General features: G+C 42.2%; 1 protein-coding gene across 5 annotated transcripts in view; it reads left to right on the plus strand.

Annotated features, from left to right (window-relative positions):
* Window positions 1–4975: 4975 nt before the first annotated feature.
* cacna1da (calcium channel, voltage-dependent, L type, alpha 1D subunit, a) overlaps window positions 4976–16958 on the plus strand; it is a 57325-nt gene continuing 45342 nt past the window's right edge. For 2 of the 5 annotated variants that reach the window (XM_070959198.1, XM_070959199.1), the window contains exons 1-3: window positions 4979–5373; window positions 7536–7983; window positions 9542–9647. In XM_070959198.1, coding sequence (XP_070815299.1) covers window positions 7682–7983; window positions 9542–9647 — 408 coding nt within the window. In that variant the 5' untranslated portion in view covers window positions 4979–5373; window positions 7536–7681. Of the gene's footprint in view, window positions 5374–5870; window positions 5906–7535; window positions 7984–9541; window positions 9648–16958 lie in introns of those variants that run through there. The other 3 variants (XM_070959197.1, XM_070959195.1, XM_070959196.1) reach the window with 3 other exon arrangements.

Genomic DNA, 16958 nt, shown 5'->3' on the forward strand with positions numbered 1-16958 from the left:
AAGTCGCGTGTGCTAATATTCAGACTCTTTGCAAATATCCCAAACCCTCATTACTGCAAGATATGATTGAACAAGAAAAAAGATATACAGCAAGTGAAGCTACAGAAATGCTGAATGAGACTGAGATTAAACGAGAACAGCACTAGGAAGAAAATGGCAGTTTTACAGCTTATGAGCACATGAGTGAAGCGCTCCCATAGATTTATTGCAATCTGATTTAAAAAGAGCTGCAGTAAGAGAGGAAGGGAGAGGGTGAGGGAGGGCGAGGCTGATGGATCAAGGACGTAGAGTAAAAGCTAAGTGCATTTACAAAGAGATGGAAAAACATAACAGCTGTTTGCTGTAAATTGCATCTGTAAACTAAACACGTTTTTATTGAGTCAACACATTATAATCCCTGCAGAGGTTAGTCAAACACAACATTTACACAGGACCTTCACCACAGCAGAGTTAAGAGCCAATGACCTGCTGCGTGCAGAATTATATTTGTTGATCTGTTATATTTGATTTCCCTACTCAGAGATTGCAATCAGACAAAACATCTCCATATTTGGAAAAATTATACAGAAAACAGTAAAAGCAACTTATTGGGAAATTAAGACTATAATGTTCCTTTATCTAATACTGTGAAATCAGAGAAGTTTGAAACTCCTGCTGTCAAATGATTCAGTTTCAAAGTGAATCACCATGTTTGAATAAGGTTCATTTTGGTTAGGAGAGTTTGGTGGCGCAGAAGGTAGAAAAGCAGATCAAATCGGAGGTGGGGGTAGACTGCTGTACTGAACCAAATGGCATCAGTGGTCCCTGGGGGCCACTGCACCCTCTCTCTGTGTTTTTACTCTATTTTCAGTGAAAATGAACTGCATTGCGCTTTCCAACTGGGGATTACACACAGGGTTTGTGTGTGTTGGAAGGGGAAGACAGACACAGAGTTTGAACACACTCTCACAAAAACCACAAACACACAGGCATACATGAACATCAGCTATTCCAGGTGAACGAACACACTGAAACATGTAACTGTTATTTCCACCATCCTCACGACCATACGGCAGTCTTTGTGTGGAAAGCATCAGTACACAGAAATCCAGGTCAAGAACAACAGGAGAAAGGAGAGAAAAAAATAGAAAGAAGAGAGCATTTCTTAAGAGTGAGGTTGGGAAAGAAACAGTAGTGATATGTTTCCAATCAAGTACTGCAAATACTGTGTTTAAATCAGGCTAAAGTGATAGCCAGCTCAAACGTCCCAAGTTGTCAACACATGAAAAATCATTAAAGCGTTAAATATTTTGGGTATGCTTATTTGCTGTTATCCTATCCTATACAATATACATGCAGCTCAAGCCATTAGCTTAGCTTAGCATAAAGACTTGGAAAAAAAAGTGGGAAAACGATGCCAAAGCTGTAGTTTTACAAGCGGTTCTGTGCTGGAACTCTTTCTTAGCCAGGTACGATGACTTCCTGCGATCTTATTGTCACTGCATCTCACACATAGAGGAAGCAAAGAAACCATGTGTACCGATTCAACACGCAAGATGTAAGGTGTTAATCCGTGAGCTTTAGATATATGGCTTTAATTCAGGCTGGCTAGGGTTTGTGAGGGGACCAAATGTAATCACTGTTCCTTTCTAAAGTATATTGTCTGAGATGTGTCACACACACACACACACACACACACACACACACACACACACACACACACACACACACACACACACACACACACACACACACACACACACACACACACACACACACAGAGTCATTATTCCATCACTTCAGAGGACATTACATAGACTTACATTCATTTCCTGGAGACTAACTCTAACCATGACCATAACCACTACTTGCCTGACACTAACTCTTACCATAAAATCAACGTGACCTTAACCTAACTTTAACCAAAGTCTTCAACCTAAAACTGAACTATTTACGTTCTGCGTCTTGTGTTTTGTCCCCATAAAGTCCCCACAATGTGAGTGATACATGAGCACACACACACGCACGCACACACACTACATCTCATCCATAGGTGAATAATTCAAGACGATTCAAAGAAGAAACCATTATCCTGGGCAGACAGGTAAGGTGATCCGATGAGCCTCGTCCGTGCCTCCTGTCCCAGTCATTCTCCACCTCTCACCAAACACTGCGCAGCTCACTCACTGACCAGCCGCCACGAAGAAAATGAACGTTTTCTGCTCTTTGTTGTCAGCTGGGACATGTAGGTGAAACAGAGGCCTCGGCTCAGCTGTTCTACTCTGACAGGTAGGATTTTCACTGACAATAGCAGCTCAGTAGTACTGAACTGTGGTCGCTGATATTCGAGCAACCAGCAACTTAAACATTTCTGTGCTGTCATGTTTTGTTTTTCTGCTGTACTATGGTGGTACTCTCTAGAAAACAATTTGAAGTACTCATACTTTTAAAATTGTTGCTGTTTCATCAGAGCTTTTTAAATAGGCTTGACAACACAAAAAGTGACTGGAAAAAAAGTCCAGAGATGAGTTTTGAAGGGTCGTCTGAGGGTCAAAGCTATCATTTGGTCATTAGTTTTTCATAAGGGTGGGATTAATGTGTAGCTGTATGTGTGACAGATGTGCAAGTGTCCTATAATGCTGTTGCATTTACCAGACTGCATTTTTACTTACAAAATAAGCAGCTTTTAGGACAATGCCAACAGTATTGGCTGAAGAGGTTACTAACCCCACAAAATGAATGACATCTATGAGATCAGAATTTAATGAGTCTTAATTTCTTCTTTCACAGTGTTACAGATCTGAACAGTACTGACGGTGACACTGTGTTATTTGCAGAATTTTATGGAAAGCACTCTCTGAAATGAAGCTAATAGAGATATTTTAATCTCTGTCAGGCTCAAAGAGAAAAAGCTGCTATGAAACAAAATAAATTATTTCTGAACATAAAAGGGTCTCACATTCATCCTATATGTATATCTAAAAGTAAAAGGATAGCCTTTCATTCATTTACATCTGGAATATTCCAGAACCGGCTTGCTCATAAAGAACAGCTGTAACGGGAGAGAGGTACGTGTGTTACAACTAGATCAAACAGAGTGGTGTTGACTTACTTTCTCATCACGAACACTGGAGGCAAATGGGAAACGTAGTTCAAAAGGGAGCAGTTTGAAGGAGGGCAACATATTGTCAGAGGAAACGACACATTTTCATTGACTTTGGCAGGAGGGACATGAATATCATTATAGCGAAGATTTGTAATTGCGTACCTCATTTGAATGACATGCGGACCTTCATTGTACACAGAATGGATGTTCTTAAAGCAGCTATAACTGATGTTTTTATTAGAACAATGCATCAAATGGCAGTGTGAAAACAATGTGCAGCTGTTAGTGATGAACCTACAGAGAATCACCACCCAAACCTGCAGCCTGTTGAACTGTTGAAATGCAATGATGTCTGCCATGCGGGTACCACTGCAGAGGGTAGTCTGCTCTTTCAACTTAACTTTGTAGGCCACACATTCACACCACCTTTAAATGTCCCTTTAAACGGCATAATGCAGCTCACTGGCAGCATTCGCCACATTGTCTATAGAGTGACGTGCAGCAGGTTTCTGTGAGGAGTATGAGTGGAGCGATAAACAGAAAACCTGTTGTTATAGTTGAGGGATTAAATACTGCTTTCATCAGGGAGTGTGATTTGCTGAGCCTCCACTCTCTGCCAGTAAGAAATGACCACCACAATCTCCCAGTCCTGTCATTTTAAAGCAGACATTGCCAAATCTGCCACACTCCTAAAGTGACTGCAGCCATGATAGGATCATTTCACATATACAGCTCTCATAATTCAAATAGGCTTATTACTGGCTACATATAGGGCGACAATACATAACTATTTTGGAGCCACAGCTGGCCTCTGGAGCACTCTATGAAGATCTGACAGTTTATGAAGATGATAACCAATAATTCTGATTTAATGATGACGATTCCACATAATCTTTAACAACACCCTGATGTCATAATTGATATTATTAATTTGAAATTTTGGATAAAATCAGAACAAAAATTACATTTATAATATTTCAAGCAGGAAAGAGTATGAGTTTGGTCAAAAAAACTAAAACAAAGGATGGTCATTAATGAGGGTCCCTGTGCTGTTTCTTGTCTTAGTCCACCATATAGTTCAATGAGGCCATCAAAATGGGGCTGGGAATTTGAGGAACAGCAATTATTTTTATTTACCTGTTGTGCAAATTTGTGGCAAGAGTCTGAACATCAAGAGTGTGGCTGCTGTCCTGCAAGATTTTATATTTAATGAATTGAAGTTCAGCCATATTTACCCTCACATTCTAATATGGGACCCTTTATAAAAGGGTTTACAGGTTAGCTACACCCCAACAACAACAACAACAACAACAACAACAACAACAACAACAACAACAACAAAACAACAAGCTTTGGGTTGTCAGGATATGACCAGCCCTTACACCATTTCATCACTTATTTCTAAGAAAAACATGCTATGGAAAATCAATTTATTAACACTTAGAAAGACCTTTATTAATGACCTATTAACATTTCTATCCACATGGCTTATCGGAAGGTGAGAAACACATGGGAAGTTATTAAAGGATTAGCAACATTAATAACTGCATTATTTACAAACACTGGTGAAAAACAGCTGCAGATGGGAATTCTCACAACTTGACAACCCAAAATTTGTTGTAATAAATGAGTCATAAATGATGTATAAAGCATTAGTAACCGACTCGTGAACCACAACAAAGCCATTAGCTACACTTTCTGAGCCCTTTCATATTCCCAAGATAAGTTCTGCAGCATGCCTGCAGTTCTGTTTAAGTATCACAGCTGTTGCCCCCAAACAGAAAACACAGGATCCCACTGAGTCCACACTTCTGAGCAGAACCATCTCAGTGACCTTCACGTGATTAATGGCTGCTGCATGTGACACCCTGTTTGAAAGGTGTCAGCCTCCACTGACGAACCACGAGCAGGTAACGCTGGGGACAGGCTGTGGCACCGTTTTGGTGCCAGCAGGGTGTTGTGCAGCAGCAGGAGGGTCGGGGCCAGAAGGAGGAGAGCTTGCTCTCTGATGTGCACTCGTTTCACTGTTCACTGGCGCCGTGACGATAAGCAGGCAGCGGACGAGGATGCTCTGTTGTCTGGTGCGCACTCTCCTGTCTCCAGCTCTCCGCGATCACCATGGAAGAGCTTAATTAATGCACAGGCTGTATGTGTCCCTCCTGCTCCCGGAGCTGATGAATTTTAACCCGCCGTTTGTGACCGGACCTGCGTTTTTCGCCCTCCGAAGCTCTGGACCCGTTTTAGCGAGCGGAGAGGACCGCGGCTGAATTAGAAAGTCTTCAGAAAAGGTACTGCACGGTGCGGTTTCTGCTCCACTAACTGAAGTTAGCCTCTTAGCATAGCAGCGTTTTCCTGCATGCAAGCAATGATGATGCCTTTTTCTTTATTGGCAGAGGACCGCACTTATTAATGGCCACTTTCCCCTCGACGCTGTCATGTCTTGTGGCTTCAGAGGAGATTCATCGCCTTGTCATTAGCAGTACATTTAAACCTATTTTACCAGCGCATGGTCAGGGCTGATCCTTTTTCTCCAAGCCGCGGTGGGCTCTGCTCATGTGGACTGTCCACTATATTAGCCCTGAGTGTCAGAGCCCGGCTGATTGAGGTTTGATGTAATAGCGGTGCCAGCTGTTTCTGCTGAGCAGCGAGGATCATCTGACGGCTGTGCGTTGCTCAATTTTGCCTGCGAGCGCCCGGAGTCAGGCTGTCATTTCACATCATTTTGGGGGAGATTTCACCACATCCTACCTTTGTGGTGTCCAAGGAGAAATGTGAGGACGCTAGATGTTGGTTATTTTGTCACGAATCGCTCGTGGAAATGTAAGTGTTCGCGTTGATCACGGGTGCACGGTCGACGCTGTCGATGCAGCAGTGGAAATTAATATTCCAAAAATCAGCGCATTTAATACGCATTGTTCACATAGTGAGGTTGCACTAGCCTCGGCTACATGAAGGCAGCATCGCAGCACAAAGGAGATGTAAAGCTGGCAGCCTGAATCCACCACAAGATGTGCAGTGTTACATCACAGTGCCACTCATATCAAATTTTTTCTGTGCAATAAGAAGAGTAATTCTTCTCAGAGCATCTCTGCAGTGTGACCTTTTCTGCCTCTTCCTCTGTGGGGCCTGCTCGCATCGCAGTTCAAGGACTTACACAACTGATGTGACCAAGTGATGTCTGAGAGTGGCAGCTCTGATTTTACAGCTTTGTGTGTGTGTGTGTGTGTGTGTGTGTGTGTGTGTGTGTGTGTGTGTGTGTGTGTGTGTGTGTGTGTGTGTGTGTGTGTGTTTGTTTTGGGTTGAGGCTTCATGTTTTTACTCTGAGAATATGTTCAGGTTCAGGACATTTTGCATTGTTGTACTAGATTTAGACCATTGATGGCAACATAAGAGCCTGTCCAACCTGCCATGCTTCGTGTGCTTTCAAAAGGACCTCGGCTTCAGTTGCACATTTCATTATTATCGTTGTTTCAGGCATAAGCGAGGATACATTTCACATTTGATGACATTATGGTGTCGTCCCATTCGCGTGTTTGAGGGACCAAGTAGCTTCCTTTGAGAGACATGTGCAGTTCAATAAGCTGTCCAAGACTTCACTCTGCCATCTTTGACACTTTGTGTGTGATTTAATGCCCTTGCTCTCATAAAGTCAGTTATGTCTAAGCTAAACTGAAAAGTTCTCATGTCATCTAAAGCAGTATTTTTAGCTGTATATACCTATATGGGTTAGCCTGACACCTTCCTGCTCTACTGAATACCTTTGAGACCATTTAGAGTGTCTACTGTATGGCATACCTGTTCAGTGCACCTCTGCAGCACAACAGATGGCTCTAAAAGCAGAAATATTCGAGTTTGAGCTGGATTGTCAGTACTTATCTTGGACAAAGAAAACACATTAGATTAAAGCAAGGTAAGCTTTATTTATATAGCACATTTCCTACGCAGCATTATGTGAAGTCTAAGTAGAAAAGAAAGAGACAGAACAAGAAGAGGGAAAAGAAATATCTAATAAGAATGTTAATAATGATAATGACCATTCACAGCAAGTGCACACAAAGACTCACATACTGTGTAGATTCAGTTACAAAAGCAAAGGAAGAGGAAGAAAGGCAACAGAAAAAAAAGAAATATTTCTCTTCAAGAAGCCTGTTCAAGCTTGCAGGGGCATAAAAACGGCAGCTTCTCCGGATGTTGAACTGACTCAAGAATGATTGAGAATATCAGAACCAGATGACCTGAGAGTAGCTTTTAAGCAGGTTTAATATTTATGATGGGAAAAGGCCATTCAGAGCTTAACAGACAAGCAGAAGAACCTTAAAGTCTACTCCAGCGCATTATGCTGGTGATTTGGGGACAGGTGTCATGTGCTCTCGCATAAAAGGAATATCAATTATCGAAAAAGTTGAAAATGCACTGATGCCATCTCCTCTCACCTCTTTCTCCTTCTCAGAGGCAAATTATGCCAGCAGCACCAGAGTCGCTCCCCCTGGTGACGTGCCAGCTCATTGGTCAGACTGCTCTGCCCTTCTTTAGCCTCCCTGTCTACCCTGGCAGATCCATGCTGCTGGATGCTCCTCACAGAGCCACGCCCGCACCATGAGCGCCAACGGGCCCGCCCCAGACCCAGCCCCCGCGGCCCCAGAGGCCCCTCCCGCCTCCACCCCTGCCCCTGCCGCAGCCCCTGCTCCAGCCCCCGCGGCGCCACCCGCTCCTCCCGCCCTGCCAGCCCCAACGTCCACTACCATTCCGGTAGGTGCGTTGGCACAGAAGAAGCGGCAGCAGTATGCCAAAAGCAAGAAACAGGGCAGCAACGCCAACAGCAGACCACCGAGGGCTCTGTTCTGCCTCAACCTCAACAACCCCATACGCAGGGCCTGCATCAGCCTGGTGGAGTGGAAGTATCCTTTACATTGGCTTTATGTGGTGGTGGTGGTGGCTGAGCGTTGAGGTTTGAAGATCCTTATTTGTTCATAGAGCTGAAGTGATTAGCTGAGTAATTGATTAGTCGATTGATGGCAGAAATTTTGAGAATCAATTAATCATTTAACATGCAAAATAAAAATAGTTGGTGCATTATTCAATAATGAAAATGATCATTCGTTGCAGGCCTGCTTGTTCACAGCTCCTGTGTGTGTGTGTGTGTGTGTGTGTGTGTGTGTGTGTGTGTGTGTGTGTGTGTGTGTGTGTGTGTGTGTGTGTGTGTGTGTGTGTGTTTACCTCTGCTGGACCCTAGCTGTGGTAATTATGAGACTGCCACATCAGGTGATTTCGTACTGTGCTCACAGAGGTGATCTCATATTGTGTAATCAGGCATTTAAAGGGTACAAAAATGATAGAAAAAAGGCCTCCTTTCTCTTGGCTTAGATATTGCGTACCTGTTTTTGAATTCCACAAGTCAGTGTGTTATTTATAGCTGTAATAAATGCCAGCTGGAGGATGATGCAAAGCATTTTTAAGAACCATTGTACAGTATTGTATAGATAAACACAGGTGGTTGATATACTTGTTAAATCTTTCTTCTGAGTCCCAGTTAAACTGATGTGCAGAAACAAGGTTCTCATGCAAAATATGAAGTGAAAGTCACTGAATCCTAAAATATTGGCTGGGTATGAACAGACAGGGACTCAACACTGGTGCAACACAGCTGTGTGACAGTCTGCTGGGTTTGTTGTTTAAGCAGATGCTGTCATCACAAAAGCCATCAGATGTTACAAAGGAGATTGTCGAATGTGAATCACAAAGATACATTTCTTAATCCACCTTTGTGACTTTGTTGGAAAAAATGTCATTGGGGATTTACTACCACTACACTTTTGGAAATGCAGCTGTGGCCGTATGAGGAGCCCCAAACTGTTCTGCATTTACAGCCTGTCCTCATCAGAAAAACAGCTGTACAGGTCGTCCATGCAAGCAGATTATTACGACCCATATTTACATTTATTGTTAGGCTGCCTTCTCTAGTGAGTGTAGTAATTAACACAGGAACAATGGAGTCAGGTGGCATAGTATAAAGAGCAAGAGAGTCCACAGGTGGAGGAAGGTGGGTGGATGGATCAAACATACACAGGACTTTTGATCCCTCTTCCAAGGTTACATACATCCACTGTCTGTGGATTCAAACCAGGTCATCCAAGGGTGACTAGGCCTTTCAGACTGTTATCCAATAACTGCTAAATAATACTACTGTGACCTCTTAAATGTGTCCGGTGAACTCTTAAACCCCCAGGCTGGGAACCAGTGATCTAATACACAATCAAACAAAAAGAATTACATGGCTTACATAGCAGCTAAGTTATACCACAGATAACCCAACAAAAGCATATATGTATGATTAAGAAGTCCATCAAAGACTGAAAGATCAGGCATGTCTTAACTAGTTTTCATTTGTAACTTCTTTAGTTTTCTTTGCATATTCCATCATTTTCTTCTGTCTCTTCCTTAACTTTCTTTCCTCAGGCCATTTGATATCTTTATATTAATTGCTATTTTTGCCAACTGTATGGCCTTAGCTGTCTATGTCCCCTTCCCTGAAGATGATTCCAACTCCACAAACCACGACCTGGTGAGTAGCCTGTATACGTCATTATAATCCATTTACTAATTCAGTGACTGGTGTGTCATTCTGCTATTTACCTGTCACACTGTCAAAACCTCTTACTGTCTGGCTTGAATTAAGGGCTGTTTTGTGTAAAATAGACAAATATTTGCTTTGTTATGAATATAAAAAAAGACATGCGCCATGTTTGTGATGAAGGGAAAAGAATGGAAGATTACCTCCTCTTGTGTCTGTTGTCTCCTGCTTTATTTGTTTAGTTGTTTCAAGATACATTAAAAATGCATTATTACTTCATAATCCTCTTTCAGTTGGGAAAGTTTGATTATATCACTCCTTCCAGATGAAGATATAGTCAGAGATTTTGCAGTAATAGTGAGATGTTGCTTGCAGATTGTGTCTTCGGTGTTATGCTTTATCATGCAGATTTGAAGTATCTGCTGTGCCTACACAAAGAAACACTTTGGCAGCTATCCTCATTGGTGCTTTATCATGTCATAGTTTCCCCATACAGAGGTTTTATTCAGCTTTCTATTTTTAGAATTCCTCGTCATTGCACCACTCTGTGCACCTTGTGCATTTATGTCTATGTGATGAATTATGGGTGATGTAGTGTTGTAAGCATTGTTCCACAGCTGAGGATGAGTGCACTCTCCAAAAGCCAGACAAACACGCAGAATGTGTCCCTTACATGAGCAGAATTTAGCCGTGGTGCTCAATGATTCATGAGCAGCTTATACGGCGTGTCTGCAGACATTTGAATGTTCTTGAAAGCTTCGTGTGAGAGCAGGAACATGTGAGAGAAAGGTTACCAGCCCGCTGTAAAAGACCGACGGGAGTGTTTCTCTGTCTGCTACACTGCTGAACCCGCTGCACAAAGATAAGCCACAGCTTTGCTTGAAAGTGTGTCTGGACAACTTTAGACAAGTGAGGTGTACTGCCTCTCAGTTTGACCTCCTGGAGGGTGACCTCAGGGTGTTTGTTTACACAGCGGTGGTGCATGAGAGGAAAGTGGGCCATCTGGGATGTTACAGCATCTAATACAGTATTAAAGTACATGCAATGCAGTATGTTGTCAGGGTTGGTTTGGGAGTGAAGTTTGAAAGAGTTGTCCTAATAGTGTCAACTGGAAGCCAATGGGCTCACTTACGAACCAAATATGGAATAAGAATCTAGAAAAATGCGTTGCTGGTTGGACCGTGAAGAAAGCATTACTGAAACATATGCGCTCCCTTAATGTGACAATAAATACAGCAACAATACAGTTAAAAGACTACTCTTATAGATTTGAGAGTACAAACTCTTGTACATACACCCTAGCTCTCTTTTTGTGTCTTTATGGTTGCACCAGTCTGTTGGATTGGTATCAGTGCTCACAGTGACCTGCGTAAGTGAATCAGGTATTGGACAAATCCGATCCACATTTTGTCTTTGTTCATTTTCTGTGCTAAGCTAATTTTAGTGTGTAAAGCTGCTGCTGATATCGAATCATCACTGTCTCTTGTCGCTTTCTGCTTTTCGCCAAATGTGTTTTAATATGAAGATTTTAATGTCACAGGCCTTCAGACCAGAGGTGTTGATATCGACTAATCCCAATAGTTAATGTCACCCAAAATTGACTCAAAAGTAAACATACATTGCTATATTAAGACTAAGTTGTTGTTAAATTCTATTTACAGAGAGCATTACTGATTTTGAATTAGAGACCAAATATGTCTATCATCGTTGTCTTGTTATCAGTCGGTTCAGAATCAGTGTCAGGGAAGAAAAAGTCACATTGGTACATCTCTGTTTTGGTTGACTACAATGTGTGACAAAATGCTGCAATGTACCAGATAAATATTTTCCCACAGAGCATAAATGTGAGCTTTATTTAAGTGTTAAAAGAAGATTTCAGCTGAACAGCGGCTCCACGGTGTTTGGAGCTAAACAGCCCTCAGTGACAGATGCCACTCAGTAATGTGTGCCCCAGACTGATAATGGACGGTGTGTGTAGTGTTGACAGGTGCGTATAACGGCTAACTTTTGGGGTAGTGTCTAAACCTCGGGTCTTTTTTCGGATTTGCGACGCAACCTTTAATAGCTTTAATGAATTCGGAGCGCTGTCAGAATTTCTGTTCATATGTTCAGAGCTTCACCTTCACATGTGTTCAGATCACATCTGAGGGTGTCTGGCAGAGAGGAGGATCTGGGAGCGTTTCTGTGTTTACTCTAACGATGACCAAATGGCATCAAACTAAATAACTAAGCATACTAGGACTGAAGCCACCCTCTGCGTCTCATCTCAGCCTTTATAATGCAAACCAAAGCTCAAAGTGCAAACAGTTGATGGCTAGTTTGACACTCTTTAATGATGTCTTCATTATGTCTGAACCTGGGCATCGCTCTCTAGTATTTGTCACTTTTTTCTAATGGACCTCGTACGGCTCTCCTCTAAGCACAAGTGTCAGATTGGATTTATGCATGCAGCCAGTAAGAATGAACCAGAATGCTACATTTTGTGCACTGCCTAGCAGATGGTCCAGGACTGAGCAGCATTGTTGATGCGGCTTACATGCTTCATGAACAAGATCATTAAGCTGAGATGAGAAGACATGCTGATGATTAGATATAAAATGATTTAGTGTAAAGTAGCTTCTTTTCAGTATAGTCAGGGCAAAGGCTCGTCTGTGCATGTGTGGATGGTTGCACTGCACTCTGTGATGTTTTTGCTGATCCTGATACTGATCCTTGTCAAGCGTTTCACATTGCTTGCGCAAGACTTCGGCTTAATTCTGTAGCGTCAACATTAAATCAGATACCAGAGGGTGAATAATGCAATCTTTCCCTTTTCAGCAGAGGTTGAACAATAGGATACTTTGTAGGGCAGGTGTGCCGGCTTGGCCTTGTTGTTCCACAGAATTCACGCTGTAGTCACAGGAGGAGCTCCAGAGAGAAAAATGCTGAGCTAGTTTCGCTATAGAAGCCAGCAGGTAAAGCTGTAGTGAAGATTGCCATTTCACACCGCTCTGCTCTGCAGCCTCACAGGTGGACTGAGGGCTGATATGAAACCTGAGTTGGGGCGCTGAGAGGCCTGATGTGTAAAGCGAGGATCAAATTATATCACAAGGCTACAAGCAGGTTTTTGACTCGGTGACACGTTCAAAAGCGGTGTAGCTTTCAACGCAGAGAGACACTGAAACCCTGCAATACAGACAAGCTGGCTTGTAGGCTTGCAGGTGTGTAGACAGTTCACTTAGTGCACTGTCAGTTAACATGAACCGCTGAAAGGTAAAAAGACTGAATCTGCTTGTTTGCTCGTGCTACACTGTGTGCACACCGTGCCTAGGTGGTGCAGAGCTGCTGTGAGTGAGAACAGGGCAATGCTGCAAAGTCATGGAGGCCTTGATACCATGAGTCTGCCCGTCTTGTTAGTAAGGCTTGGTTAAATGCAGCAGCTCATTATAAATAGAAAGCAATTTCCTCCTCAGGCAGAGCACAGGGCAAAAGATTGGGGTCCTGCTACCACCAGGAGGCACAAGTGAGTAACAGGATGTAGCGAGCACACACGTACACACACATGCGTAAGACCACAAACCCTGTCAGGAAGTTACAGTCATTTCTTTCATCCCTCTCCTGCTTAGCGCTCTTTGTTGCTCTTCCTATGTTTAGTCATTTGACTGCAGTAGTAAGAAGCGCACACACAACCCATACTGCACGTGACTGTGTCTCCTCCACACCCACCTTGTCTAGGGGACAGACAAATAGTCTGCAACCCTCCTGCCTTTGCTTTAAGGTCATTTCTGACTTATCTATCTGAGACTCAACACCCCAGGCAGCTCCTGCTGAAGGTAGCTGAGCAAAACAATGACCTTTTCATGGTGAATATGATTCATACATCTCATCCTTCGTAAGGCAACACGCAGCGAATTGCGTTTGGTATCATGTAGTGTTTGCCCGTACCACTGTCATTGCATAACTCTGGGGCCGCAGAGCTATTTATTTTACTGGGGACAAAAGGACACAAACATGTAAAGGCTGAAATGTTCGCTCACGAGCCAATTGAGAGGTCATTTTGATGCCGGTGGAGAACTCACACTTTGGCATCAGCTTCGCATTTGGATACTGTTATACTTGAGGATGTGAGCATTTTGAACACATGAATCATTTTACAAAAAATGTTTCATGAATGATTGAAAAAAAAAAGGGTATTGCTTTTAATACAGGAAGACAGAGGGACGGATGAACGCAAACAAACATGCTACTCATGCTGGTGCCTGGTTGTATTTAGCAGCTTATTTAATAATTATAATAATAATGACAATAAGCTTTATTTGTATAGCACCTCTCATACAGGAATTGCAGCTCCAAGTGCTTTACAAGAAAGAAATCACATGCACCGAGTGAGTGCTGTGCAGAGAAAAGACAAAGAATGGATATAAAAACAGGGATAGAAAATTAATTTAGAATAAGATGGAGAATAAAACCCTCTATAATGAAAAAGTAAAAGTAAGATAGAATAAGGATGGAAATAAAGACGGAGAAGGAAAACCACAGACTGAAATAATAAAATATGGGTAAAATTTTATTATTTACTATCTGCATTTTGGGTAATTCTCAAAAAAAAAAAAGGTTTTCTTTGATGTTAACATTTGGTGTCACAACAAGCTCAGGAGACCTCAGTGGTTTACACAGGCAGAGGGGGGGTGGGGGGTGGGAGATGGTCATTGTGAACAACTGTCCCCCTTGTTTAAGATTAACAAGTGAAGCTTGTTTACAGTAATGACAGTTACATGCTTGTCATCTCCCAGTAATGTAATGTAATGTTACGGCACAGCTCTTAGCAGCATATTTTATTGAGATTACAGGCTTTGTAGAAATATGTTACATTAATTTCATTAATCGGCATTCTTGCAAACCTCACAAAAGACTGCTTTTAAGAGTGAATAGAACTCATGCATAGGAACAGCAAAGTCTTCCTCCAGAGTCATGGACCATATGCTTGTCTTGGTTATTCCTGTGTTGCAGGATACATTTAATATAGTTTTTCTAAGATAATGCTTACCTTTATGGCACACTCCCATATTTGAAGGTATACTGGCCATAGTTCAGCAGCACCATCTGTAGGCCAGCAGGCAGCAGAAGTTCCTGTCACAGGTTCAAATACACAGCAGATTAACTCATCACACAGATCTATCATCAGTTATCCCCTAAAGCTTACATCGACAGTCAGTTCACGCACGCACAATTTAACACCAGCTTCGACGAACTCTCAGGCCAGTTGCACAACAAGACAACAGCCACGCTGCAGCAAAGTGTTGGGAATGTATGTTGTGTTTGTATGCAACTCTGTTACAGGCGTGAAATGCACATACAGAGCCACGAAACGAGCAACTACCAGCAAAGTCATTTACCAACAACCATCACAGTGCCAGATCAGTCTCGCAGCCAATGTCTGACTGATGACAGTCACCAAGTGCTTCAATGTGACAACCAGCCTCTGAGAGGCATCCACCACATTGCAGTGGTTCTTGTCAAAGATTATCAGACGCACAACACAGCAAAGGTTTTTTTTTGTGTGTTTCTTTGGTGACGTGACATTTGATATTATTTCACATCAATAGGAATTAAAGCCTACTCACAGACAAATCACAGTCACACCAGTGATATTATACATCTGATTTCTTCTGCATTATTTCTCATATGTTGTGCTCCTCAATCTCAGCGTCAGTTAAACCTTATTGTACCTTCATAGAATGGAAAGTTCCTAATGTTGCTGTTGGCCACAGTCTTTGTTTTGATGTCGTACTCTGATTCAAGTCGATGCTGGAGGAGTTGATGACATGTATTTCCATATGTGGAGTGCTGCTAAGGTTCATGTGCCAGTGTTTTGACTGCTCATCTAAAGAAGAGTGTAAATGTGTACGTGTGTGATGGATGAAGCAGTTGGCTGTGCATGTGTGTGTGTGTGCGTGTGTGTGTGTGTGCAATGGCTGGCACAAGCGGCAACGTCTGGACTGTGGAGTCCCATAGAGATGATGGTAGAAGTATGTGTTTAGTCACTTAACGTAACTGCTCATTTGTGGCTCACGCTAGCACTGTCCCTGCTTGTTATCTTGAATGTGTATTTCTGCATGTGTGTGTAAGTGTGAAAGTGTGTTTGTTTGTGTGTGTGTGTGTGTGTGTGTGTGTGCGTGTGTGCACGTGTGAGGGAGAGGCAGAGAAAGGGAGGGTAAAGCTGGAGTCAGTGTGCATAGTGTGTGAAAGTGCAGCCATGATGAAGTACAGCAGCAGAGCATGTTCACAGTGCGTGCGTCAAACAGGGCTTCTTAAAGGGGAACGACAGGCAATTCATGAATTCATGATTTTTTACCTCAGCCTCTGAAAATAATGCATATGATGACGGTTTCTTTATGCTTTGTTTTATAATCCTTACTCTTAATGTAGTTCACTTTCAGTAAATGTTGTGTGATGGCCTTTTCCAGTTAACACAACTGCACATCCTGACATTTTTGGACTTTTCATCAAACCCACACAAGATTGGAAAGATTGAAGAGACCTTGATTATCTCTCCATGACAGCGAAATTACAATTGCAACTCCAATCTGTTGCTGAGACAGTTAAAAAATATAAAATATAATATTATAGTATGTAAAGGCAAATTATATAAGTAGATAGTAAATGTAAAAATAGATGCAGGATGTTACTTAAGCTGTAGTGAAATTGCTTTTTTTAGTGTGTACCTGCCGTGTTACACACTTGCTCAGTAGTTCACTGAAACTTTAACAGGGCAGGAATGCTGTTTTTAGCTCAGTTGTATATTCTGTCTGTTTGTGGTCTAATCTGTCACATTCAGCACAGAACTAGTCTACACTCTCCAAGCACTGTACATATTTAATGAGAAGGTAACACACTGTGCGTCAGGGCTGAGCAGACAGCATCACTCGCTTTCACCTACGAGGGAAGCTTCATGGCAAAAAGCTGCTGCTTACTTCAGTGATGATGGTGTTTGAGTATAGTCAGTTCACCTTGAAAATTTGTTGTTTGTTGACTCCAGTGTTCTTTTGTTTTTCTCTCGTCTTTTGTTTCCATTGGTTTGACGTGTGACAGACTGGTTGGGTCACTGCGTGGTGTCAAAACATGTATGGGTTGTTTCATATATATATATGTGTATATATATATATATATATATATGTGTGTGTGTGTGTGTGTGTGTGTGTGTGTGTGTGTGTGTGTGTGTGTGTGTGTGTATATATATATATATAGAGAGAGAGAGAGAGAGAGAGAGAGAGAGAGAGAGAGAGAACACTATAATAATGGAAATGGACCACATTTCTACAG

This window comes from Chaetodon trifascialis, chromosome 3 (genome assembly GCF_039877785.1).
Source record: "Chaetodon trifascialis isolate fChaTrf1 chromosome 3, fChaTrf1.hap1, whole genome shotgun sequence".
NCBI lineage: Eukaryota > Metazoa > Chordata > Actinopteri > Chaetodontiformes > Chaetodontidae > Chaetodon > Chaetodon trifascialis.